This window comes from Poecilia latipinna, unplaced genomic scaffold (genome assembly GCF_001443285.1).
Source record: "Poecilia latipinna isolate Pla-1442-1.1 unplaced genomic scaffold, P_latipinna-1.0 Scaffold1245, whole genome shotgun sequence".
Classification (NCBI taxonomy): Eukaryota; Metazoa; Chordata; class Actinopteri; order Cyprinodontiformes; family Poeciliidae; genus Poecilia; species Poecilia latipinna.
Window position 1 is genome coordinate 58174 of NW_015113861.1, and position 27736 is coordinate 85909.

Genomic DNA, 27736 nt, shown 5'->3' on the forward strand with positions numbered 1-27736 from the left:
AAACCATGAAGACGTGACGACGAGTTTTCCCTCCGCATCCTCGGTGCAGCTGTGAATGGGCGGATGTGGCGGAGTGCTACTGGACGAAGTTCGCGGGGAACGTCACAGGTTTGAGGACTGTGAGGTGAGGGGTGGGCTTGTTGAGAGCCTCCAAACGTCAGCCGAAAGAAAAACTGTCAGCGAGCGCCACCTGCTGGTCGCTTCTATAAAATAAAAATCTGTACCCGAGAAGTTTTGAGGCTATGAAATCCGATATAGTTCTGTGTAAGCCACTATAAACTTAATTTCTTACCTGTAAAAGTGAGTTACAAGTCGAACAAAACAGGACAATGGAAGAGAGAGAAAAATGACTGAAAGCTTCTATTAATTTGATAGTCAACTTTTCAGCATGAGCAATATCTCCGCCTACTTTTTTGTATTTATTTAAAATGTATTTATAATTGTAGCTTTTCTTATAATTGCATTTTCTTTAAAAGAATGTAAAAGTATAAGGGTGTGTGTTCCTAACCTACCTTTTAAATGTCCAAAACAATATTCAGTTTTTGTGTTTCCCCAACAACCGTAGAACAAAATGTAATGCAGCAATATTATACTTATATTATATTATACAATATTATACATTCCTATACTTATAGCCCTGGATTAAACATCTGCTCTTCGTATTAATATGTCTCTTTTAATCAATATTATTTTTCATTTTGCATTGTGTTGTTTCGGAATTTCTGTCATTTAAATCAACATCCAGACCCAGTATAGTGTTTGCATAAGCAGCAAGGCAAAAACAAAAACCTTCTGGACACTTTTTAAAGAAAAATCAGTTTGAACTTAAATTGATGAAATACCGTCATTTATATGTTTTTGTTGTCAACTTTATCATCACTAGCGCTGAAAAAGCTGTTTTTTCCGAGTTTCTCTGGAGGCATCACAACAGTTCTCTCTTCCTTGCTAGTGCTAGTTAGCATGTCTGCTAATGCAGCTATGTTACTCGTAGACGACGTTCATTTATGCGCAAACCTACCACTCTTAAACGTTTTAAGGCATAAAACAAATGTGTCTGTGCTTTCATAATGTATGTTAATTTACCACGAATGTATAAGAGAAGACTAGCTCGCTTAGGCGACTTTATTCGTCTGACGGCAATGTTTAGGTGCGCAACAGACAGCTAATGCTAAGCTAGCACCGATTTAATTAGCTTCCTGCTTGTTGCCCCTTTGAGTACGAGCAGTTGAACAGGGTGAATGCATCACCCGACTACGCGAGCTTGCTATTAGCATCCAGTTTGGGTGGTATTCTTAAGAAGAAGCAAAGTGTGAGCTAGGCGCTGATAACTTTGTTGGAAACGCAGAAACCCGAAGAAACAAAGATGATAGCATGTCGGACTGACCCTGCCCTACGTCTCAGGTGAACACTTCCCGGCCTGGCCTACCCGACTGTTTACGGAGGATGGGAGCACACTCATCACTAGCTGCTGCCTTTTTCTGTGTTTTGGATTTTCTCACAAGCCTCATTATGAATCAAGACATGATCACTGCTATGTGATACATTTCTCATCGACGGAAGATTTGCAGAATAATCATGGACGTGGAGGAACTTCCCCAAGACGGTTGCTGTTAAATCATGGATCCTTGATGTCAACTCTTTTATTTTGAGCGTATTGGTTTTTGTTTTTGTTGTTTGTTTGTTTTGTTTTTGTGAATGACTTGCTTCCCCGGATTCACTTCGAGATGGCTGCGTTCGCCGAGTTCGTTCCCCCTCCCGAGTGCCCGGTGTTTGAGCCGAGTTGGGAGGAATTCTCGGATCCTTTAGGATTCATCAACAAGATCCGACCGATTGCAGAGAAAACGGGCATCTGCAAGATCAGACCTCCCCAGGTAAACTTCCATTTGAGCACGAGAAAACCCTTCTTTTTGAAATCTGAACGAGTTTATCCTTTTGTGATATCAAAAGTGCGCAGCTGAGGTTTACTGTAGGCCTGCTTGAATTTTGTGTAACTCAACTACTAGTTGGCTACTCTAACAAAGGTCAAGCAGAGCTTAATTTCTTAGCCCTTTGTGTCTTTTGTTTGCTTTCCGTATTTTGTCATGAAAAGTGTCTAAAAAAAAGCTTTATACAGCTCCTGTATCCAATGCTTTGTTTTTGTTGTCCTGATGACAAAGTTATAGATCAATAATGTCGATGATGACATTGGAGGAAATACAGGCCTAATGCTCATGTCAGCTCAGAAATAGTGACAGTTGGCTCTTATTTATGTGAATAAAAAATGGCTTTACATATTTTGAATCTACAACTCCAGGATTACACTTTTAATTTCATTAAAACTCAACCAAACATTCCAATAAAATGAAGAGTGGGACACTTGTAAATTGGGTGTGTAGCTATTATTATCACAGGGTTTCCCCCAGTGTATTATAAGCCTTGGGGGCCACCAGGCTTTACTTGTGCCCCCACCGGGCTTAGCATAGCTTATTTAAGTTTTTTTTTAATGTTTGCATTTTTTAAGACTTTATAGTTAGTGTTCAGATATTAATGTTCCAAACTTCCAATAACACATAATCAAGTGATATTTTCAAATTTTCTGTGAAATTTAAAAAAAAAAATTCAACTCAAAAACAAAACAGGCCGCTGGATGAGTGACTGCCCTAACACCCAACCACCGGGCTTTGTAAGTTTTCTGGGGGAAACCTTGTATCTTTAAAGGTTTTTTTCTTTTTTTAAATTAAATTTTTTTAATCATTGCTGCTTCGAGCGTTAGATCCAGTTTGGATCGTTTCCATTTCCTCATTTCTGAAGTAGTTCTGGGAGTACCTTCTGTTTCTCTTCTGTCCGTCAGGACTGGCAGCCTCCGTTTGCCTGTGATGTTCGCAACTTCCGCTTCACCCCGAGAGTGCAGAGACTCAATGAACTTGAGGTGAGTTTTTTTTTTTTTTTTTTTTTGCAAATTGAGGATATATTTGGCCAGTTAGATGAAATCAAATTAACTTTAATGTCCTCGCCAAATATAATGTTTGGTAGTGGCTGAGATGCTAAAGCTCACAGCCATTGGTGGGAACATTATGTGAAAATTTATACTGTCCTTGTTAAAATCTGGATCAGTAGAAACACTCCGCTAATGCCTTTCATAACTAGCTGCACTCCTACACCAGTTTTACTCAAAACACTCACTCTTTTGTCTATATTTCCAATCTTTTTTTCTTTTTTTTTACAGGCGCTCACTCGAGTTAAACTGAACTTCCTGGATCAGATCGCAAAGTTCTGGGAGCTGCAAGGATCCAAGATTCGTTTCCCTCATGTAGAGAGAAAGATTTTGGACCTCTATCAGCTCAGCAAGGTGAAGCTGGATTTTCTGCCCTTTTTAAGTAGACAGTTGTTGCTGCACTCAGTGGGTACAATGAACACAGCTAAAAGTTACTGGACACATTCAAATAACTTAATGTCCTTATGTTGGACGCTTGCGTCCCTTTCAGATTGTGTCGTCTGAAGGCGGATTTGAGACGGTGTGCAAAGAGAAGAGATGGTCCAAAGTGGCGACTCGCATGGGCTTCCCATCGGGAAAAGGCACCGGTTCTCTTCTGCGTTCGCATTATGAGAGATTCCTTTACCCTTATGAACTCTTCCAGTCTGGTGCTACCCTTACCGTAAGCGGTGCTCGTCGTTCTACTGATGTAGTTTTGTTTAAAAACGCAAGCGGTCACGTTGGACCTGAAAACGACGTCGGTTCGTTTCTCCTGTCGCTTTTAATCAGGGCATCCAGCGGCTGTACGATGAGGGAGCAGATGGGGAAGAAATGGATGAGGGTGTCGGGGAGGATGCGATGGAGGAAGAGGAGCAAGAAGAGGAGGATGAAAACGACAAGGAGAAAGACAAAGAGGGTGACGTGACTCAAACCAAAGATCGGCTTCCATCAGAGAGGCGATCCAGACGACTGAAGTCGGAGGTAGGAGGCAAAGCGACAGTTTACATCAATCACATAGACCAGCTACAGAAAATCATGAGCTCATCATTCACCCACTGTATGTTTGCTGCTCTTCCTTGTGATGATAAAATGTAAATCACGACATGGTATAAGTTGTATTAAGCTCCTGCCTTTCATCGGAATCTGTCTGTTTTACAGTTTTCTGCTGTTTTTGTCCCCACAGAGGGAAAACAAGGAGCCCAAAAGTCTCAAAATCTTCGGAACTAGTCCCAAGATGGTCGGATTGGAGATTGTATCAGCTGGTAAATTATTTTTTATTTATTTATTTATTTATTTATTATTTAAAACATGCCACTTGCAAACATCAGACGGACTCATCCTCTTTTGCACTGCTCTCTTTCTACGTAGACGATGGATTCATTAAGAAGCAGCGGCATCTCAAAGCCCAGGCCTTCGCCATTAAGATGAGACCACGCAAGGAGACTCTGGAGGTCAACTTTGTAAGAGTTTCAGTCATCTTTGCTCAAAATCTGAGTCTTGTTTTTCTGAGTTAGATGAGCTGTGACAGTCTTTATATCTCTCGTGCCCTCTTTTTTCTTCCCCCAAGATTGATCTTTATTTCTGCCTGGTGTGCGGACGAGGCGACGAGGAAGACCGGCTGCTGCTGTGTGACGGCTGTGACGACAGCTACCACACTTTCTGCCTCATTCCACCCCTGCAGGACGTGCCCAAAGGAGACTGGAGGTGCCCGAAGTGTGTCGCTGAGGTAGGCTACGAGACACCTGACAAATTCAAGAACCTTCAGCTAGAGCTTTTACGTTTGGTCTCGTATGCTATCACTCATTTTGTTTGTTTTATTTGTTTTGAATATTTAAAATGTCTTCTGGTTCCTGTGTTAAATGTTCATTAGAATTTAAAGTTTATTGATCTTTGAGAATGGTTTCTATCATTATTATGCCATCTCCATTATATTACTTAAAAATGGTCTAAAAACAACATCATCGTCTATCACAATAACTTCTTGGACATTTTATCATCCAGCAACATTTGTTATTCTTTTCATTTCACTTCTTTTTTCAGACTGGATCCAAAAAAAAGGGCCAACTCTATTTTACTCTGATCAGTCATTACATAATGACCCGAAACTATTTTAAAATTACTGTTTTCATCAAGAAAAAGCTAACTTTAAATTTTAGAGAAAACCATTTTACTTAATAATCATGTGACCTTCAAAGCCATTAAACAAGTGTTTATTTAGCAGAGCAAAGTGTTTACTGTCAGGCCTCTTGCAAGTTCTGTGTTCTGTAGACCCAAGGCTTCATTTATATTATGGACACACTGTATCAGTGAGCATAGAGGACTAGGGTTAAGCTGTGACACAGAGATATGAGGTGTGAAATAGAAGTGGTCCAACAATGGACCCTTTGGAAACCTCACAATTCACATTTTTTTGGGCCAGAATTTTAATTACCAAATGAAACAAAGTAGTTCCTGTCTGCCAAATAAGATTGGAGCCAGTTTTGTGTGTCAAAACCAGAGTTTTGTGTGGCTGGATACTCGCGATGTCTTCTGCTGTGTAGTTTGTTTCAAATTCATGCGCATTTCTGTTTCCCTCACAGGAGTGCAGTAAGCCCCGAGAGGCTTTTGGCTTTGAGCAGGCTGTGAGGGAGTACACTCTGCAGAGTTTCGGTGAAATGGCCGACCACTTTAAATCCGACTATTTCAACATGCCAGTTCACGTGAGTGGAGCAAACCTTTTGAGTTGGTGTGTGTGACCCGTTGGTGGGGAAATGGAGTCACGGCAGTTTGCGCCTCAATCTGAAAGCTCAACAAAGTCCTCTGCGTGTTATTAGATGGTTCCGACAGAGTTGGTCGAGAAGGAGTTCTGGCGCCTGGTCAGCAGCATCGAGGAGGACGTTATCGTAGAGTACGGCGCTGACATCAGCTCCAAGGACGTGGGCAGTGGTTTTCCTATGAAGGACGGCAAGAGGAGGCTTCTGGGAGATGAAGAGGTGACAACACTCATACGTCTCACATGGCCGTGTTTTTTGAATTATGTAATTAATATGTTTCGGTTGCTATATATCTATTAAATATATATCATCCCTGACCTATTTAACAAAAGCTGCTGAAATATTTAGTCTTAGCCACCAGGTGGCGATAATATCAACAATAATCACATATAAGCACTATAACTTGTTTCACTGTAACACATTTTTGGTCAAATTAGTTTAAATTTGTTGTAAAGAGAATATTTCATTGTAATACAATTAATAAAGAAAAATTCTGATTGATTAAAGGCTTTGTGTTTAAAGAAAAATGTAATGTTTTTATCTTTCGTCATAGGTTATATGTTCAAGTTTGTTAATTTCTTATCCTGTTATATTAGTTATTATTCTATAACGTTTATCAGTTATGATGAAAAATATGTAGTATTGTAATAATGCCACGTTGCTAAAATAAGTCATTTTTTTGCCTAAGGTGTTGGGATTTTTTGCTCCAAACGTCTTTTGGAAAGAAAGATGATTAATTTTTTTCCAAAATCACTTTGGGGGAAAAAGGAAAAAAAGTGACAATGTATTTTTGTATTTTGACCCATTAGTAAAGAAGTCCTCGTTTTCTCTTCTGACAGGAATATGCAAACTCAGGCTGGAACTTGAACAACATGCCAGTACTGGAACAGTCCGTTCTCACACACATTAATGTTGACATATCAGGCATGAAGGTGCCCTGGCTCTATGTGGGCATGTGTTTCTCCTCGTTCTGCTGGCACATCGAGGACCACTGGAGCTACTCTATCAATTTCCTTCATTGGTGAGAGATTTTTGATTTAGAGGTGACCGTTATTGCATTGGAGTGGTGTTTCAGAGGGGAGATACTTTTAAATTAAGTAAAAACATTTTTTTATGATTAAAAGTCAAAAATTTTAGCTTGGAAATGTATATGAATGCATCATCAGCAAATAAATTGACTTTGTTTGCAGTCAGTACTTTCTAAGTCATTTTAAAAATAAACAACAAAATGGAAACTAAAATGGCTCCTTGTGGAACGCCTTTAGATATCATTTGTGGTATTTATGAATTGCTTTTGACAACAATGCAGTTGTTTAGCCTCATTGGCTGTCTGGAAATCTGGTGGGAGTTATTTTAATCTCAATGTGCGTTTAAAATATAAGCAATATAACTTTTCAATAAACTACATGTTCTTTCTTCTCGGTTTATTATTATTTTTTTATATTAATCCGTTGCTTTTCTTTGTCTGGCCTCCAGGGGAGAACCCAAAACCTGGTATGGAGTGCCAGCCTCTGCAGCAGAGAAACTAGAGGCTGTCATGAAAAAGCTGGCTCCGGAGCTTTTTGACTCTCAGCCAGACCTTCTGCATCAGCTGGTCACCATCATGAATCCCAACGTCCTCATGGATCACGGCGTCCCCGTAAGTATCCGAAACACCCGAGGTCTAAATATTTGACTCGACGAGATGTCCGGGTCATCTCGCGTGAATAAAAAAAATCTCTTACTCCAGGTTTACCGAACCAATCAGTGTGCAGGGGAGTTCGTGGTAACCTTCCCGAGGGCCTACCACAGCGGCTTCAACCAAGGCTACAACTTTGCAGAAGCTGTGAACTTCTGCACCGCAGACTGGGTTAGGAAAACAAGAACTCCTCTTGTAGGTTTTATTTCCATTCTTTGTTTAGAAAAGCATCACACCCTCTCTGCTCTCCTAGCTGCCGTTGGGTCGTCAGTGTGTCGCCCACTACCGCCGCCTCCACCGCTACTGCGTCTTCTCCCACGAGGAGCTCTTGTGCAAAATGGCGGCCGATCCCGAGAACCTCGACGTGGAGCTGGCGGCGGCTGTCTTCAAAGAAATGGACGATATGATAGAGGAGGAAACGAAACTGAGGCAGGCTGTCCAGGAGATGGTAAGTCTTTCCTTCCCGGTTAGCTGAACGCTAATCGTCAGACGTGAATGTAATCATCATCCACTCTGTTATCTCTCCTCAAAGGGAGTGCTCTCATCAGAGCAGGAGGTTTTCGAGCTCGTTCCAGACGACGAGCGTCAGTGCTACAAGTGTAAGACGACGTGTTTCCTGTCTGCGCTGACGTGTTCCTGCAGCCCGGACAGGCTCGTCTGTCTCCATCACGCTAAGGACCTCTGTGACTGTCCCCTCGGCAGCAAGTGTCTTCGGTGAGATCCTCTTTTGTTCCTGCACGACAGCTCAGGATGGGTTTTGTGGAACTTCAGCTTAATGGACAAATATGTGTAACTGCATCATCGCGCGGTTTCTTTCAGGTACCGTTACGATCTGGAGGAGTTTCCGTCCATGCTGTACGGCGTGAAGACGCGGGCCCAGTCCTACGACACCTGGGCCAAGCGGGTCGCAGAGGCTTTAGCGGCAGACCAGAAAAACAAGAAAGGTAGACCCCAATTCAGCTGTAAAAAACACATCCACATGATGATAAAATTGATATTATAGAGTTTCTGTAGACTCTAGAAAAGACTGGAATTTGATTTTAGTGTTTCTCACAAAACAGGAACCTTCCTGGAATATTTTTATACGTATAAAAAAACGAGCTAAAATCAGAGGCATGTGAGAGTTTAATTAACGCCCAGCAAACTGATTTCCAGACTGATTCGTCTCTCCCTCCTTCTTCCTCTGTGGTAGATCTAATAGAGCTCAAGGTTTTGCTGGAGGACGCCGAGGACAGGAAGTATCCCGAGAACGCTTTGTTCCGCCGCCTGAGGGAGATGGTGAAGGAGGCAGAGACGTGCTCCTCTGTGGCCCAGCTGCTGCTCAGCCGCAAGCAAAGGCACAGGTTGGTTCCCAGCACTGCTCCAAAACGGCAATGGTTGAGAAAACTCAGTCTGAAGTGTTTTGAAGACCATGAGAATAACTGAAAACTTTTATTTCTAGACTTTATTCCATCTCCATTTATCTTTTTCACCCATACATCCTCTCGTCTGTCCATATAGAAGATGATTAGGCCCACTGAAAAATCTTAATTTTTTTTCTTGGTATTTTGATCTCAGAAGATTTAAATCAGACTTTTTTTTTCAGCTGTCCTAATTCCGTGCTTTATTCTCTTTCCTCTTTTCTTTCTTCCCCTGCAGTTTGTTTTTCGCAGGTTCTTTTAGTTTGAAATCACTGCAAAAACATCTGCCATTCCCTCAGAGTGAAACTTTGTATTCATGCTAATGGAATCCGGCAGTAAAGATGGTTCTGTGTAATCACAGCTACTTTGGTTAGTCACATTTGTATCAAGAAAGTGCTGGGTTGTTGGCTGTTTTTTTTTATTTATTTATTTATATTTTTTTATCTCATGTTATGTATTCATCTGCTTTAAATGAGAACCAGGAGTTTTCTCTGTGTCTTTGCAGCAGCCGCCTTCGTTCCGACAGTAGCCGCAACCGCACCAAGCTGACCGTGGACGAGCTCAAGGCTTTTGTGGAGCAGCTCTTCCGGCTGCCCTGCATCATCAGCCAGGCGCGACAAGTCAAAGTTTGTATTAAATCCTTTAACCTTCCTCCTTCTTATTCAGCAGCATCGAACACCTGCTGTTTTGGATTTTTTTTTATGCTCTCTGTGTCTCCAGGAGTTACTGGAGACAGTGGAGGACTTCCACGAGCGAGCGCAAGTGGCTCTGTCCGACGAGATGCCCGACTCCTCCAAGCTGCAGGAGCTTTTGGACCTGGGCAGTGGCCTGGATGTGGAGCTTCCTGAGCTGCCCAAGCTAAAGCAGGAGCTGCAGCAGGCCCGCTGGCTTGATGAGGTGGGCTGGTGGTGCAAATTTTTTTTAAAGTTGTTTTTTTTCCTCTAGTGACCTTTATTGGAAAATGTTAAGACAGGAAAGTATGATAAAGAGAGAGAGGGAATACATACGGCAAAGGTCACCTGATTGGGAATCGAACCTGCGACAGCCGTGCCGAGGACAAAGGCCTCCGTATGTGGGTTGTTCTTAGCCCCCGGTGTTGCTAATCATTAATGTGGCAAATACTGTGAACTTTTGGAAAAGGGTTTGATTCTGTCACAGGGTGTCAACCATCCTAAAAAAGTCTTTGCATATCTAAAACTATGGCCTTAAAATGTCTTAAATTAATTTTAAAATGTAAGTTAGCCTTTAATATCTTACATTTTTTCTTGACAGAACCATTTAATGTTGTTTTTTTTGTGGACATTTCTGTCAGGCAAAAATTAGTCGCACTCAGAAATCCTCATTGCGTTCTATAACTCGAGATGTTGAGGCTACTGCTAACTAGTGGCTAATACACCCTTGCTAGTTAGCTCTAGCTAATTAGTAATATTAGCTCTAGCTAATCTTATTAGTTAGAGCTAATATTTTATTTGTTATTTGTTAATTTTGCTTTTGAAAGCAAAACTAACAAATATAAATCCAAACTTAACTTCTGGCTCCAGCAAGACCTTTCTGTATTATGATGAATTTAATAAAACAAAAATTAAAAGTGTGTCAAGAGTAATATCTTCAGCTTGTAGCTCTTCTGTCCCAAATAGCATAATTAAGACCATCAATCAAGTGAAAGTGAATTTCATTTGGAGAAATCTCTTGTGTATTTTTGCGTCTATCGTGGTTAGGTGGAAATTTATCACCAGTGTACTGAATGCACTGAAATCCCATTCACAATGGCTTTTAAAAGTCTTAAATTTGAATTGGTGAAACCTGCAGAAACCCCATGTCTGTGAGGGGAGATGCTTCTTTTTACTTGCTAGCAGTGACAGAGTTGCACAATATTTTTATAACTTAAAACAAACTAAGCCGTTTATTTATTTATTTATTTATTTATTTATTTATTTTTGCTTCTTCTGCCATCTTTCTGAAACCGAAGGTCCGTGGCACCCTTGCTGAGCCGCACCGCGTCACTCTGGAGCTAATGAAGCGGCTGATAGACTCAGGAGTCGGCTTAGCGCCGCATCACGCTGTGGAGAAGGCAATGGCAGAGCTACAGGAAGTCCTCACCGTCTCAGAGAGATGGGAGGATAAAGCACGGGCCTGCCTGCAGGCTAGGTAACGATTACCATCCTAAAATACAGCTTTGAATTCCTGATGTTCGGATGTTGAAGCGAAGCGATGTAGAACACTTCTGCCTGTGTGTCCTCTTGTAAACCCAGGCCTCGCCACAGCATGGTGACGCTGGAGAGCATTGTGCTGGAGGCAAGGAACATCCCGGCGTATCTGCCTAATGTTCTGGCTCTGGAAGAGGCCTTGCAGAAGGCCAAGGACTGGACCTGTAAGGTGGAGGCCATCCAGAGCGGAAGCAGCTACGCCTACCTGGAGCAGCTGGAGAGCCTGCTGGCCAGAGGCCGCTCCATCCCCGTGCGGCTCGATCCACTCGGACAAGTGGAGTCTCAGGTGGCCTCGGCTCGAGCCTGGAGGGAGCGGACCGCCCGCACCTTCCTCAAGAAGAACTCCACCTACACTCTGCTGCAGGTAGGGAAACCCTGGGATTCCCTGCCTCTGAACTTTTTCACATATCTGTTTAAAGTGAGGAGTGGAAGGAAAATTCAGTTGAATATTCATAATAAAAAATTTTTAAAAAGTGTTCAATGCTTTGTATTAAACCCTCTTCAGTCGATACGGTGATAATAGAACAAGCTTCCTGACTCTTGGGTTATTTCTCTGCACATCAAACGCCAGAAAATTCAGCTCAAAATAAATTAGCTCAAGCTCAGTCACTTAAAAAAAAAGGCTCTATTTTCAAGTTCATCTATTTTAGATATGTACTTCAACTAGGCCATTCTAAGACATTTACTATGATGTTAATGAGTGCGATGGTATTCATGAATGTTAGTCCTCTTAGGGACAGTATGATGTAAAATTGACATTTTTTGAGCTTTACGTCATGTTATTTATTCCCTCATCAAAAGTGTACTTCGAGTCTCCCATGGCAACCATTCAGCTGTGCAAAACGCCTTCGAGGTGCAGCTCCTCCTCTAAGCTGCAGGTTCTAAGCTTCCGCCTCACAGAGCAACCCTTCCCCGCATCTTCCCCATCCAGCTCCTTAAGACTAGCCAACAGCAATTAGCAAACATCGGGTGGAACTGTGTATCTGCTGGAAGATTTCTCAGTACATTGCTGAGTACATCGTTGACGTCAAAGGGTTGATACAGGAGCAATGTTGTGATGAGTCCCTAAAGGAGCTGTTTCATTAGGAGTTTCTTAAGGAGACAGAGGCCCAATTTCAAGATGAAGTCATGATGAAGTTTAAGCCATACCACTTTTGAAACAACTGAAGGTGTTCTAGTTACTTGATTGTGCTGTAAAATAGCAGTATGTACCTGGAAAATACATAATGCTGCCCCTTTAAATATAGTGTACCTGGATTTATTTATTCATCATATAGAATTCTCAACAAAAATGATCAATATTTAGATACTTTTCTCAGTACTTCGGTGTATTTCTGACTCAGTAATAGCAGTTTAAAGTATAAACCATATAAAGCAGGTTACATCCGGTGTGATTATGGGGTACAAAATAAAATATTCCATTATTTTATTTTATTTTTTATTTTTTTGAAGGTTCTCAGTCCTCGTGTGGACATCGGCGTGTACAGCAACAGCAAGAGCAAGCGGAAGCGCGTCAAGGAGCTCATGGAGAAGGAGCGGAGCGGCTACGACCCCGATGCCCTCAGCGACCTGGAGGAAAGCCTGGAGGAGGTCCGAGACCCCTCGGCCGTGGTGGCCGCCTTCAAAGCCAAGGAGCAGAAGGAAGTGGAGGCCATCCACTCGCTCCGCGCCGCCAACTTGGCCAAGATGGCCATGGCGGACCACATTGAGGAAGTCAAGTTCTGCCTGTGCCGGAAGACGGCCAGCGGCTTCATGCTGCAGTGTGAGCTGTGTAAGGACTGGTTCCACGGCGCCTGCGTCCCTCTGCCCAAGATGGGGACGCAGAAGAAAGTGGGCGTCAGCTGGCAGAGCAACAGCAAAGACTCTAAGTTCCTGTGTCCGCTGTGCCAGAGGTCGAGGAGGCCGAGACTGGAGACCATCCTGTCATTGTTGGTCTCTCTGCAGAAGCTGCCGGTGCGTCTGCCGGAAGGAGAGGCGCTGCAGTGTTTAACGGAGCGGGCTATGAGCTGGCAGGTATTCACGCCAAACTCTTCTCCTTCTACGTTTTTTTTTTTTCTTCTCTTTGTTTTTTTTTTTTCGTGTTTGATTTCAGATTAACTTGCTTCTTCTTGCCCTCTTGCCTTTTCAGGATCGAGCACGTCAAGCTCTGGCTACCGAGGAGCTGTCCTCAGCTCTGGCGAAGCTTTCCGTGCTCAGCCAGCGGATGGTGGAGCAGGCGGCGAGGGAGAAAACCGAGAAGATCATCAACGCAGAGCTGCTGAAAGCGGCCGCCAACCCTGACCTGCAGGTGAGCCTTTAAAACCCTTTAACGTCTGTGAAGAAGTCGCCGCTGTTTGGTTAAGCTTTTTAACCAAAAACAATAAATAAAATGAAAATAAAAACCACAACCAAAACCATAGATGATAATCGATGAAATATCTAAACATCAACACCATTCAAAGAAAATAATCGTCAAAATGGAAGTTATTTACCTCGTTTTAATTTATCATGCGATTGATTGATTTGAAACCCAGCTGAGTTTTCCAGCGTTGAACTGAAGCCAGACGCTGTAACCTTCTCCGCTCTGCAGGGTCACATCCAGACCTTCCAGCAGTCTGGTTTCAGCAGAGCGGCTTCACCTCGGCCGTCTGTGGACTACGATGACGAGGAAACAGATTCAGACGAGGACATCAGGGAGACTTACGGTTACGACATGAAGGTAAGTGAGGGGTGAAAGATTTCCTACACAGCCTGACAAAGGTCTGGGATATGATCTCAGTATTTTTTTATGGAAAAAGGAAAGAAGATAATTGAAAGATATTTGTATTTCCAGACCTTATGAAATGTTATCTAGATGTGTCCTTTACCTCCTTGTGTTTTTTCTCTTCTTCCTTGTTTCAATTCTTCCTTTCTTTATTTGTTCCTTTGTATCTTTTTCTTTGTTCTTTTATTTTATTTTTATAACTTTATTTTTATTTTTGTTGATGTTATTAGAGTACACTCAAGAAGAAAGGTCAAACAATACATAGAAATTATAAAAGACAAAAAATACAGAACAATCGAAACAAAAATCACACACCAGGGGGAGACTCCTGTTTTAGTAACACAAAACACAAGGGGATCATTCATATCCAAAATTAGTCCTCCATCGTTGATGTGAAGTTTGTCCATTTTTCCCATTTGCCCAGGCATTGCTGTTCCTGTGTCCTCAGTCTATGTGTTAGAATCTCCATCTCAGAAAATGAGTTCACAGTCTGTATCCACTCTTTTGTGGTAGGAGGTTCAGATTTGCACCACTTTCTGGTTATCACCTTTTTGGCTGCCACCAACAGAATTTTTAACAAATAACAGTCATTATTAAGTACAATATTGTCCAAAAGACCAAGGCATAGAGCCAGACCGGACTTGGGTATTAGTAACCCAATACTGTTTCAGTCTTATTGTGCATTTCGTTCCAGAACTGTGTAATTCTGGGGCAAAGCCAGAAAATATGCTGATTAACATTAAGTGCTCCACAATCTCTCCAACATGGCTGAGCTCTGGATTTGAATTTACTAGTAATTTGGGTTGTTATAAAGAATCTAATTATATTCTTCCAACAATGTTCTCTCCAAATTCTGGAAGAGGATGTTTTAATTTGGGTCTTCCAAATATTCAGCCAGCCATCTTCGGTTAGCAGAATATCCAATTCCCTTTCCCATTTTGTTTTAATATTCAATGTGTTAGTGTCTCTATTTTCTAACAGATATTTATAGAGTAAAGACACTATTCTGTGTTTTTTACCCTTATAGGTCTCGATCAGCATTTTGACAATGCCATTTTCATTTTTTGTTTTATTTCTTTGATATAAAAGTCCCTTAATTGTAGGTATCTAAAATGATCTTGAGTTCTTAGAGCAAACTCTTGCTGTAGTTCATGGAAACTTTTAAAGTGCCCATCTTTAAGGACTACGCATAATGCTGTTAAGCCTCTTTCTAGCCATTGTTTAAATTGTGGGTCTTGAATAAAATATTTATTGTAGGTTGGCCACTGGATCAGACATAATTGTTTCTCTAATTTGCATTTTTGGATTATATATAACCATTTACCCAGTGAAAAACTAGTAATAGCATTAACATTCTTAATTGTATTCTTAGTGGTCTCTATATCTCCAATGATACTCCGCAATTCTCTTCCATTGACTTTTTGTTCAATATTTTTCCATTTCGCTTCATAATTTTTGGCACTTATATTTATTATGGGAGTTATTTGGGCAGCATGATAATATTTTCTAAAGTCAGGTAATGCCATACCTCCTTTCTCTTTTGTTATTGTTCTTTTATTTTTGTTTCTTCGTTTCTGTTTCTTTCAAAAGAAGGAAATGAATTTCTGTATTTATTCCTTTGTTTCTTTTTTCCTTTTATTTCTGCCTTTAATTCTTTTTTCCTTTATTTCCTCCTCTCTTTCTTTTATTTCTTTGTTGTTACCGGCCGGCTCTATTTTTGTTTTACAGTTTGCCACAACTTTAAGTATGAACTTGATTTGTTTTATGTTATAAAATGAACAGGAAGGAACTGAGAACTCTGGAAAGTTGAGAGTGTAATTTGTGTGTGGAAAGCGATGCCTTCAAATGATCTCAAATTTCCTCTGTAATTGTGACGTGTGCTACCCAGGACCCAGGTGAGGTGAAGCCCTACCTGTTTTGTGATGAAGAGATCCCCGTGAAGTCTGAGGAGGTGGTCAGTCACATGTGGCCCGCCGCCACACCTTCATTCTGCGCCGAACACGCCTACTCGTCAGCTTCCAAGTCCTGTGTGCAGAGTGAGTGACCGGCACGCTTTTTTATTTTTTATATATATATTTTTTTTTCTACACACATTTTCCTTACATTCAGATGTGTAGCTTGTCTTACTTCCAAATATTTTGCACTTCAGATCTCGGCACACCCAGAAAGCAACCGCGGAAGACCCCGCTGGTCCCCCGGAGCCTGGAGCCCCCAGTGCTGGAACTGTCCCTGCAGGCCAAGGCGCAGCTGGAGGACCTGATGATGCTGGGAGACCTGCTGGAGGTGTCCCTGGACGAGACCCAGCACATCTGGAGGATTCTGCAAGCCACGCACCCTCCCTCTGAGGAGAGATTCTTGCAGGTCATGGAGGTAAGGGAGCGCATCGATTGTGCAACTAGTTGCAACATCTTGAAAATGGAAAAACAGCGGAGGAGAGTGCTGGGGTTGTGTGTGAACAAACTGAAATGCTTTATGTGTATTTCTGTACATCTTGAACTATAAATGCCCGATACATTATCAGATTTTTATTCGGGCTGAAATGATTAATCGAATGAATTGTGATTAATCAGCGACTGAAATAATTTAGTAATAATTTAGTAATTGATTAATTGTGGACTGAAGTATGCAGACTCTAAAAGTGGTCATTTGTTGAAAGAGCAACACAGTCTGGGCAGTAAGTAAGCCTAAACTGTACAAAAAATATATACAGTTTGTATTATCTGTCAATATAGTTGTTGTTTTTTTTGCCAGGGATACAGCCTTTGCTATAAATGCTCAACCTTACACTAAAGGAACGCTATAGGGAAAAAATATATATTTTTATATCTGATTCAAAAAAGTAATTGCTTATTTGCATCTTTCAGTTTATGTCTAATTTTGTGTATAAAGACTTAAGTGACTAAATGGAAAGTCTGCAGAACATGCTAATTATATTAATCGATTAATTGTCAGAATAGTTGACTATTAAAGTAATCATTAGTTTGCTGCCCTGATTTCTATTAGTAAAACATTTTGAAATATCTATGATACTTTTCTTTGTAATAATTATGATCTGTGTTCTGTTGACTGGTCAGAACATAGAACCCAAATAAACTACATTCCAGTATGTAGTTGGAACGCGACCAAATGTGGAGCAGTTTTAGGGGCGTGGCTACTTCTGCAAGTCAAACTTTGGGAAAATATTTCACTTTTTTGTCCCTTCCATCCCTTTTTGCAGCCTGACAACTCGCTGCTGGAGAAACCGCTCAAAATCAAATTTAAAGATTCTGAGAAGAAGCGAAAGCGGAAGCTGGAGAGAGCCGAGCAGCACCACATGCTGATGGCCACCGCCGGTGGCGCGACCGCCGCCGCCATGGGAGACATGAGGCTGCAGAAGTCCAAGGAGCTGAAACGGGTCGGCCTGGAGCTCGGCCTCGGCGGCAAGCCCAAGAAGAAGAAGCTGAAGCTCAACCTGGAAAAGAACCGGGAGATGAAACAGCTGGCCAAGCGGTTGGCCAAGGAGGAGAAGGAGAGGAAGAGGAAGGAGAAGGCAGCCGCGAAAGCTGAGGCCATCAAGGACGTCCTGGAGAAGAGGAAGGAGAAGAAGATCCTGGACATCCCGTCCAAATACGACTGGTCGGGCGCCGAGGACTCCAACGACGAGAACGCGGTGTGCGCGGCGAAGAACTGCCAGAGGCCGTGTAAAGACAAGGTGAGGACAAGGTCACTTCCCTCGCTGTGGATCCAGACCCGTCCTGCTGAGAAACAGGGAAACATAGATGATTGATAGACTGAGAGCTCAGAGGGCAGAGAGGCCAGGCTCAATAAAACTGAAGCTCTGCTTATGAATACAAACTCCTTCAATAAATATTATTATGCTAGAATTTATGAAAAGTAGGTAATTTAAGTTCTGTATTTCCTAGCGTTCTTACTACTTCCTGTTCCTCCCTTTTCTGTCTTTTTCTTTCTTTCTTTTCTGTCTTGTTTTCTTCCTCTTTCTTGTTTTTTTTTCTTGTTTGTTTTTTCTCTTTCTTTTTTTCTTGGTTTCTTTCTCGTTTTCTTCCTTTCAAAACAAAGTAAAGCAACATCCTTTATTTTAGGTTTCTTTGGGGGTGTTGGCTACAGATACATTAGTCAAAAATCTAGCTCAATAAATCCATTGAATCTGGCATACAGTGGATAACGTCAACTTTAAATCTCAAAGTAAACTCTCCGTCTTTGTTACTTACACTGTGCACGAGTGTTTGTATTCACTTCCCAACATATCACAGTCATCACAGTCATAGAACTGTGAACTAGATAATTCAGCTGACCAATTTCACCAAATGAAACTGAGATAACGGCATCACTGGAACATCTTAAAGAGAGTCACACATTACATATTAACGTGTCCCATTGATGCGGTCCATTTAATAGTTTCCTCCAAGTTAGCCAGTGGCCAGTTTCTGCTCTGTGTGTCCAACCCAGCAGCCAATCAGAGCTGAGGAATCCCTTGGCCTACAATCTTTTTTTTTTTTTTTTTTTTTTTCACATTTTTTTACATTTCAACCCCCACATGCTGGGAGAAAAAAAAATGTTTCTTTTATTTCCTCCTCTTTTAAAATCTTTATCCAAACATCCTAATTCCGTTTCCGTTCGTCTCCAGGTGGACTGGGTGCAGTGCGACGGCGGCTGCGACGAGTGGTTCCACCAGGTCTGCGTGGGCGTGTCGTGCGAAATGGCGGAAAATGAGGACTACATTTGCGTGGACTGCTCTCAGAAGGCGGCGGGCGCGGTCGACGGAGCGACCCTGGAGGACGTGGCGGGGGAGAGTATCGTGGTGTTGTCACCGTGCGGCGCAGCGGCCGTGGCTCCGTGGTCCGCCGCGTCCCTCTTAAACCCGGCGGCTTCACACCAACAGCAGGAGCCTCGGCAGGACAGCTAGCGCTAAAACCGGGGCGAGCGCGACTAGAAGAACTCTGCGTGGAGGCTTGTTCGGAGGATTTCTGGTACCGTATGGATTACGAAGCACAAGAAGTGATGAATTCTCCGTGGTTTAATGAGGAAAAAAAAGTTCTCTCTGACGTCTGAGATGTGGTGATGCTCCTCCTGTAAAAGGTGTCGGTCTACAACGACACTCACTCCCTCAACCCTCCCGCAGCCCTAAGAGAGGTCGGGGGGACCCCATGCGCGCCTTTAAGATTTTTTTTTTTTTTTCTCTCGTGGTTTTGGGAACTGACGGAGCAGTGATATCCGCTGAGCTCTTCCGGAACATGGCGCTAAGACTGCAGGAGGGTTAAATAGTTCTCTGGTTTTATTAATTTACAGTGAAGCACTCACACATTTCCTCAAGCTGCTTGGTTTAGAGATGAACATGTTCCCAATCCTGGGACAGTCTGTCCCACTCACTGTTGCCCTCTGACTCTCTGATTAAAAAAAAAACAAACAAACAAAAAAAAAACATCTCAGTGTGTAGGACTCAAGACTAGGAGGAAACAAAAAAAACTGTTAAAATGTAGTGGGAATTATTTATAATGTATATAACTTTTAAACAGTTAAAAAAATGGTTTGTGGCTTTTTGTTTTCTCACCTTTTAATAAACGATTCCTAGTCAAATCGTACATATTTGCTTTCCTCTTTCTGCACCTCCATGTAACACCAGTGTGAAATATGACGGTGTCAATGGTTTGTGGTTTGTTTGCGCCAAAAATAATTGTAAAGACACCAAACTATGTCAAAGGTCGCTGTGACCTTTGACATAATCGCAAGCAAATGATTTCACAGGCAAAAAGAAGATGGATCTTTTTTCTTTTTTCCCTGTTCCAGCAGGACGACAAACTTAAACTTAAAGCCAGAGCTACAGTGAATTTGTTTAGATAAAATCATATTGATGTGTTAGAAATCTCCAAAGTTCAGATTCAATTGAGAACTGGGAATTAAACCAAGCTTGAACTATTTCGCTATTAGTTGAAGATCCAAAATGAGTCCCTAGATTTAAACGAAGCTTTAAGACTCGTTTTGTCTCATAAAATCCCTGGAAGTTACCTTGAAGACGGCGTCAGCTGTGAGACTGCAGGTCTTTTAAAACAGTAAATCTCAGTTTCATCCAACAGCGGGAGCACGGGATGATGGGGGGAGGAGCCTGATGATTGTGCCGGCGCCGACTCGTCCGAGTCCAATCCGGTGGAAACTGACCTCAGCTGCTTCTGTCCTCCTCCGTGTGAGTGGTTTCAGCTCGGTCAATGTACTGACAGGAGGAGTCATGAAGCACATCAATGTAATAGACAATAAGGATGCCTAACTTTTGCTTATGTCACAACCCTTCACCAGTTCCCCTCTAAAACATGGTTAAAATGTGGTTATGCTCTGCAAACGTCCCTCATCCGAGTCATTTTCAATTTCTTTCGTAACACATTTATTCAGCAGAGGTGCGCTGCAGCTGAAACGGACACGGGAGACCGGGCGGGTCAAAGGTCGCCCTGTCTGACTCTTATGTTGCACCTTATTTTAACTGTCGAGACGCGGTCGGCGATGTACTTTGCACCCGAGGGGGGCAGATGGAGGGGAAAGAGAGCGCAAGGCCAGCCTCGGGTTTAGCGTTACAAAGCCCCGCCCCCCCCACTCCTTTCGCCAGCCACGTTAAATACTAAAACTTTGAGCTTTTCTGGATAAAGATCTTCAAACGCCCTCAACCCCCAGAGACGCTTCAGAGGTGACGCCGCGATGAAAGGTAGACGTTCTTTTATTATTATTTGATCTTTTTTTTTTCTTTCCTATTTCCCCAACTTGAATCAGCTTTTCTCCGCCGGTTTGTCTCACACAGGAGCAAAGGCAGGCCATCCGAACGGCAGCAACCGCGTCAAGGATGTGCCTCCAGCCTCGGAGGAGAAGATGGAGGAGCGGGGTCAGTGGGGCAACAAGCTGGAGTTCGTCCTGTCGGTGGCCGGCTCCATCATCGGCCTGGGCAACATGTGGCGCTTCCCCTACCTCTGCTACAAGAACGGAGGAGGTGAGTAGAGATGCCTGCCGCAACGACGCAGGCTTTGCGAAAAGGTTAAAGGTCAAACGGCTGGCATAGAAACTGAAAGCAGTTGAAGGAAGGGCAAATTTTCCTCTTTAGTTAAAGAAATTGTTGGTTGAGGTTGTTGGTGTAGCTGCCGAACTGGACACCGTGTCCTCCGTTCCCCCCCTGCTGCCCTCCCGTCTCTGTCCCTCCACGGGGCGGCAGGAAGGGTCAGAGTTCAGGATAAAGCGGGGTCAGACAGCTGTTGTTGCCCCTCGCTTTCACAGCAGCTGTACCCGCAGAGAGCCGGAAATCTGAGCACACCCAAAGTTTTGTAGAGGGGAAAAAAAAAATGTAACCTCCAACTTTTCTTTCTTATTTTTCTTTTTATACATAAAGTTTCAGTACAAAGACAACACTGCAACATTAAGGCAACGTGTGCAATAAATAATGCAGCTCCTCCCGTCTACTACGCTCAGGTGCGTTTCTAATCCCATACCTGATCTTCCTGTTCACCTGCGGCGTTCCCGTCTTCTTCCTGGAGGTCGCGCTGGGTCAGTACACCAGCCAGGGAGGAATCACCTGCTGGAGAAAAATCAGTCCCCTGTTCGAAGGTGAGGAAAGAGCGGGAAACTTCCCCTAAAGTTTTCTCAGATTACAGTCACAAAATAAAGTTTATTTTATTGGGACTTTATGCAATACAAATCTGTCTCTACAAGCTCTGCACCTCTGGATTCTTTGCCCATCTGTGAACAATCATTTTTCTGAGATACGCTGTAGACTATTCAATTCTTTCGATTCTCAGCCCTGGACTTTGACTGGACCACTCCAGACATGCCTGCTGATCCATTTGCGTAATCGTCCTTTCCGCAGGTCTTGGCTACGGCACTCAGGTGATTGTGACTCTGCTGAACTTCTACTACATTATTGTCCTGGCCTGGGGGATTTTCTACCTCTACTACTCCTTCTCTTGGGACCTGCCTTGGTCGTCCTGCAACAACACGTGGAACACAGGTGAGGAACATGGGGGAAAACCGTCTCAAATGCCCCGTTTTGTAGCATCAAGTTGCCATCATTCCTAGACCTTTCCCCCATCGCAGAAAACTGCGTCGAGTTCCAGAGGAGAAACGCCTCCGTCGCCGAAGAGGTCAACCTGAACACGACTTCTCCCGTCATGGAGTTCTGGGAGTGAGTTGTCGAGCTGCCGCTTCCGGGTCCGTTCCGGACGGTTCTCTCCCGTCGACCGTTTCTCATCCGAATGTGCCCGATCGCGCAGGAGGAGAGCGCTGAGGATCTCCTCCGGCATCGACCAAATGGGCTCTCTGAACTGGGACATGGCGCTGTGTCTGCTCGTCGCCTGGGTCATGTGCTACTTCTGCATCTGGAAGGGGGTGAAATCCACAGGAAAGGTGGGTCGGGAACAGAAAAAGAAGCACCGTCCCAATCTGAACTCGAATACAAGACGCAGATGTGCCTTTTGGGTTCGGGGGGGGAGGCTGGGAGGCACGTCAAGGGAAACATCTGCTGTTTGCTTTGGAAGGATTTTTGTTTTTCGTGTCTCTTACCCTCGTGTCCCTCGCCGATACAGGTGGTCTACTTCACCGCGACCTTTCCTTATCTGATGCTGGTTGTGCTGTTAGTCAGAGGACTCACTCTGCCCGGTGCCGGGATCGGCATTCAGTTCTATCTGTACCCCGATCTGGGTCGACTGGCTGATCCGCAGGTACGGTTTCAAGAAAGAAACATGTCATTAATCCATCTGGAAAAACCCGCTAATCAAATTGAAAAGTAATAATTATATTGTTAAAATGGTTCCAATGACACCTACAGTTCCAGCTTTGTTTCACTAACATGCTCTGAAGCCTTTGGGCCATTAGCATCTCATTTTCCCACTGTCGGTTGGAGAATTCAATCTGCTAAATCTTGTTTTTATTTCTTCGGGAGTCATTTTTGATCCGCTTTGTTAGTAGCATAACTCACACATTTCAGATATTTTACTTACAGTGTCAAATGTTAAGAAAAATAAATAAATAAAAACAAATCTGATGACGAGTTTCCTCTTTATTGGTCATCTATCTATTTTCTAATGTAAAAATCTATTATAGTTAGAACAAATATTATATTATGTTTTTATTAATTTAGTGCAAAATAATGTTTTTTTGAATTTAACCAAGAGGGTTATTTTTTTGTTGTTTTTTGGGGGGGGGTTTGCACTACCAAAAAGTCTAGGTTCGGTCTAAGCCGTTGATAATAATTTATGTTTAAGGATAAGTTCACGCTCCACCGAATTTCCGTTGCACATTAAAATTAAATTGATGACAGGTGTGGATGGATGCCGGGACCCAGATCTTCTTCTCCTACGCCATCTGCCTTGGCTCCTTGACTGCTCTGGGGAGCTACAACAAATATAACAACAACTGCTACAGGTGTCTCAACTTATACTGAAATTTCTTTCATAAATTTTACAGCAAATATTTTCATTCTTTTTATATTCTGCTGATGCAAACGTGTGTGTGTGCTTTGGTAGAGATTGCCTGGCTCTGTGCTTCCTGAACAGCAGCACCAGCTTCGTGGCAGGCTTTGCGATCTTCTCCATCCTGGGCTTCATGTCCTACGAGCAAAATGTTCCCATCTCCGAAGTGGCCGAGTCCGGTGAGACTAGAAACGTGGCACCGGAGCATCGACGAGGATTTCCCGAGCATTTCGTTCTGTGCTTCAGCCACAGTGAACCTCCACGCTCTTATCCCGTTTGCAACCACAAATTAAACATAAAATTCTCCACGTTTTCAAAGTTCTTTACAAACAAAAGTCTGAAATAATAGGTGTCCATTTGTATGAAAAAGAAAAATCCAACTCAAGCCATTGTCTTCCGAATTCACCTATTTTTTCCGTCTGTGTAGAATACCAAGGACCGCTTCATTGTTTTTCTACTCTACAATTGTGCACTCTTTTGTTTTGCATGAAATCTCAACAAAAAGTTGAAGCTGTATGAGTATGTTTTTCTGTCTTTTGCAAAGGACCCGGCCTGGCCTTCATCGCCTACCCCCGTGCAGTCTCCATGATGCCCTTCTCTCCCCTGTGGGCCGCGCTCTTCTTCGTCATGATAGTTTTCCTGGGTCTGGACAGCCAGGTCGGCGACTTGGCACCTTTCTCTCCCGACGTGACAAAAAGGGGCTCCTCGTTTTCTGCCGTACTTACCAATTGTTTGGTTATTTAACAGTTTGTGTGCGTGGAAAGCCTGGTAACGGCCATCGTTGACATGTACCCCACTGTGTTCCGGCGCAAGAATCGCAGGGAACTGTTCCTGTTAGGGGTGGTCCTCTTCTCCTTCCTGATGGGCCTCATCATGCTGATGGAGGTAGGGGCGGGGCCAACAAATGCATTCACGTGAACAATGTCTGTAAATATGGCTATATTCTGTACACTGTGTGTCTTAAACTGATATATCTTAAAGGGTAAGTATTGTATAAAATGTACTTTTTTGAGCTTCACATCATGTTATAAACATACCCTGGGGTGTTGCTTTGATTCTTTCATGCGGGTTTGAGGAGTCCTTGAATCTCCCATGACTCACCTGCTCCTTCAGACTAGCCAGTAGCAATTAGCAGACACATGAGCTGAGTTTATTGCACGCTCTACTTCTCAGTGCCACGGTGGTTAAAACATTGTTAAAGGGTTATTGCAAATAAGGTTCCTTCTCACAGAAATGAATTCAAAATGAAATTTTAGTTCTTCAACGTTTTTTTCTTTGTGTGCCTTCCGAAAGAAAACTGAAAGATAAATCTGTCACAAAATGACCCGCGGCTTTATTTATTTCCAGGGAGGAATGTATGTTTTCCAGCTGTTCGATTACTACGCAGCCAGCGGGATGTGTCTTCTCCTCATGTCCATCTTTGAAACCGTCTGTATCGCCTGGGTTTATGGTGAGCCACCAACAAACTAGTCTCTGGAGACCCGATGCTTCGGGATTTAACACCCCGTGTTGCGACGTGCGTCCTCGTCGCATCTCTGCAGGTGCAGACCGTTTCTACGACAACATTGAGGACATGATTGGCTACCGCCCAGGACCTTACATCAAGTACTGCTGGCTGTTTTTCACCCCAGCCACGTGCATTGTGAGGAGCATCGCTTTTTAAGTTGCTGGGATTTTTCGATTTTTCCAGTGTAACATTTGAAATTCTCATCTTTTTGCCTTTGCAGGGGACATTTGCCTTCTCCCTCATAAAATACACTCCTCTGAAGTACAACAACGTGTACGTCTATCCGTGGTGGGGATACTTCATAGGCTGGCTGCTCGCCCTCTCTTCCATGGTCTGCATTCCTTTATGGATGGTTTACAAGCTCAGCACTACACAGGGAACACTCAAAGAGGTATGCAGGTCCTCTTGATGCGTTTATTTTAAGATTAAACTAACTCGAGAGTGTCTCGCAAAAGTAATTGCGGTCTTTTTACAAATAAAAATCTGAAAAAAGTGACGTGCATTTGTCTTCAGCCCTCCTGAGTCGTTTACTGACGTCTCTTCTTGGGGTCGGCATTTATCCTATTGTTTTATCATTTATCGCAAAAAAATTTCTTATCATGATGCAAATTTTGATGACCATTTTTTTTGTTGTTTTTTTTCCACCAGAGCGTCAATAAATATCAGTAAATTCAAAAATATGATTAATTTAAGTCTCTGTGGGTCACATAAATCATACTTCTTTATGTAAGCGGCGTGCAAAAAAGAAGCTTATTTCAAAAATATTTTTCAAGAGCGGTGTTTGTGGTACTATCATCCACACCTAAATTTTTTGCCCGAATGTCACCATGGGTGGGGACTGCTTTTTTTTTTTTTTTTATTGTACTTTTGTTCCCCCCTTCAAATGTCGCCCTGGGCATTTGCCCATATGGGCTATGTGGAAAAACTGCTTCTTTCTTTGCAGAACTAAGAAAGAACTTCCTCATACATCTTTGTAAGATAGCCAAAGATTCTTAGTTGTTTCTGAGTTATTTCATGTATCATTTGATTTATTTATCGATTTATCTGCAGCGCATCCAGGCGCTCGTCACGCCATCCGATGATTTACCTAAAACCAAAAGGGAGCAGGAGAGGTTGCTGGCTATCTTTGTTCCCGAGGACGACTCGACCGCAACGACAAACGGCTACTTTCCTGTGTCGGAGAGAGATTCTACCTTATGAAGCCCCATCTGTGCTTCGTAAGCACCCTGTCTTAACGAAAAATAACTGAGAATATCAAACAGTTCTTTGATCCTCCTCACAAATACAGAAGCATTAAGAAGAAGAAGAAGAAGAAGAAGAAGAAGGAAGAAAAGTCACCATCTTTACCTGCAATCATGCCTAAAAGTGAAATTAAGGACTCAGGAGACGCAGAGCAAGTTCAGCGCTGGGCTTGGTGTGTTTGTTCCCTGACAGAAAAAGTAGGGATGAAAGTCATTTTTTAAAAGCAATGTGCCATTTTTAAACTATTTAAATTTAAAGAAATATTGACAACATATAGGATTGATAAAGTAAACATCATAATGTTCTTTTATATTATATCTTCTTTTATCTCATTTAATAAATGCTTACAGAAGTCATTCTGTAAGCATTCTATTTAGAGTTAGTTTGTTATCCTTTGTTGTAGAAAAACAAATATAAAATTGCTATAGACATTATTCTATTACTACGTCGCACAAGGCTAACACGAGGCATAAACTGTAGCTTTGTTTTTATAACATATGTTAACTGTACAAAAAATGTGAATTCTGTAAGTATGGTGTTAAATAAACTTGTCTTTGACTCTTTCTTTTTTCTTTTTGTAAATGTTGGTTATATTTTTGGAAAACACAAACCCTACTTTCTTTTATTTTCAGCCATGTTGAACCAGATTTCCTAGTAGTCATCAGGAACTGGGCTTTTCTGGCTGCTGTTCTCCCTCACGTCCTATAGGGGGAGATCAAATAAAATGTGTAACTACCCAAAAATTGTACTCAGAGTAGCACTATTTCAACATATATTTTCTCAAGCAAAAAATAAAAAGTAGCAGTCCAAAAAATTAATCAACTGAAAGAGTTCTCAACTACTGACCGTGGGAATTTTGGTATTGGTAAGGATCAAAATTAACATAATTATAAAATATTACAAAGTAACAAAATCAGGCAAAGAAATTTCTTCCAATGTAATACTTATGAAACTTTAAGAAAAACTGCGGGTGTGTGTCTGTATCCGGTGAATTTTTGTTTAAGTCAAACTTTTTCTTCATTCAGTGAAGAACGAGTGAAGAACAAGCAGTGGGTAGAGTATCCAGAAGTATTACTCAAGTAAGAGTTGCGATACTTCATAATAAAAATTTCTCAAGTGAAAGTACAAAGCACAGCATATTCCTAAAAGCATACTTTTTTCCAAAACGTTACTCAAGTAAATTTAACTGAATAAATGTAACTAATTACTATCAACTGCTTTTGTATTCATTCCAAATATGACCTAAACAACAAACTGACTTTACACTGATGATCATCAAAATGTGGTTTGATTTAATATTCACTCTAATGTGTTGTAAGCATCTGTATGTGTAATTACGAGTTTCACTAAGTGACGAAGTTACTGCAAAAAATAACCTTTAATAGTGCAACACGTGTATCGAAATATTTGCACTGTAGATGCCTTTAAAGTCTTATTTTGGATGGTTTAAATCAGGGGTCCCCAACCTCCGGCCCGCGGGCCGGATCCGGCCCGCCACGTCATTTGGTCCGGCCCCCTGAACAATGCCGGATCCGGCCCGCCTGCTCACACCAGAGAGCATTCAGTGTTTTTTTTTCATATATTGTATTTTCCGGTTTATATGTGGATTTTTCTTCAACCACCAGGGGGCTTTTGAACAATTGTGAAACTTACTTTCCCTCAATGGAATATATACTCGTCAGTCACCGTTTCACTCACGGTTTTTTCCATTTGCATTCTGGGTAAAAATCTATCCAAAAGTGTCGTCGTCTCCTCCCCCCCCACCCCCCCTACCCCCTTTCCTATTGTTTTTTTTTTATTTTTTTTATTCTTTTTTTCG

At 42.3% G+C, this 27736-nt stretch overlaps 2 protein-coding genes and 2 long non-coding RNA genes across 4 annotated transcripts; 2 read left to right on the plus strand and 2 right to left on the minus strand.

The window, feature by feature from the left end:
- Positions 1-916: 916 nt before the first annotated feature.
- Positions 917-19313, plus strand: kdm5a (lysine demethylase 5A). The gene is made up of 28 exons (XM_015054345.1): positions 917-1871; positions 2831-2908; positions 3206-3328; positions 3465-3635; positions 3743-3934; positions 4137-4215; positions 4322-4413; positions 4521-4679; positions 5533-5652; positions 5767-5925; positions 6546-6727; positions 7183-7345; positions 7436-7555; positions 7638-7832; positions 7917-8098; positions 8204-8328; positions 8577-8727; positions 9290-9410; positions 9505-9681; positions 10754-10932; positions 11037-11355; positions 12444-13004; positions 13120-13278; positions 13561-13689; positions 15623-15770; positions 15884-16104; positions 16952-17425; positions 18359-19313. The coding sequence occupies exons 1-28, from the start codon at positions 1725-1727 to the stop codon at positions 18635-18637; spliced, it is 5205 nt and encodes a 1734-aa protein (XP_014909831.1). The 5' UTR covers positions 917-1724; the 3' UTR covers positions 18638-19313.
- Positions 13243-15953, minus strand: LOC106960940 (uncharacterized). Its single transcript, XR_001427670.1, has 4 exons — positions 15862-15953; positions 15647-15759; positions 13463-13625; positions 13243-13333 (listed from the first exon to the last, which is right to left on the minus strand). It is a non-coding gene; the product is annotated as an uncharacterized LOC106960940 (long non-coding RNA).
- Positions 19314-20322: 1009 nt separating the features above from the next.
- On the plus strand, positions 20323-26480 carry LOC106960938 (sodium- and chloride-dependent GABA transporter 2-like). The gene is made up of 15 exons (XM_015054346.1): positions 20323-20422; positions 20516-20701; positions 21175-21309; positions 21569-21709; positions 21796-21883; positions 21972-22104; positions 22284-22418; positions 23018-23121; positions 23223-23347; positions 23713-23825; positions 23916-24053; positions 24516-24618; positions 24710-24810; positions 24896-25066; positions 25726-26480. Exons 1-15 carry the CDS (start codon positions 20416-20418, stop codon positions 25873-25875), a joined length of 1830 nt encoding a protein of 609 aa, XP_014909832.1. The 5' UTR covers positions 20323-20415; the 3' UTR covers positions 25876-26480.
- On the minus strand, positions 25868-26676 carry LOC106960939 (uncharacterized). Its single transcript, XR_001427669.1, has 2 exons — positions 26371-26676; positions 25868-26339 (listed from the first exon to the last, which is right to left on the minus strand). It is a non-coding gene; the product is annotated as an uncharacterized LOC106960939 (long non-coding RNA).
- Between the last annotated feature and the right edge of the window lie 1060 nt (positions 26677-27736).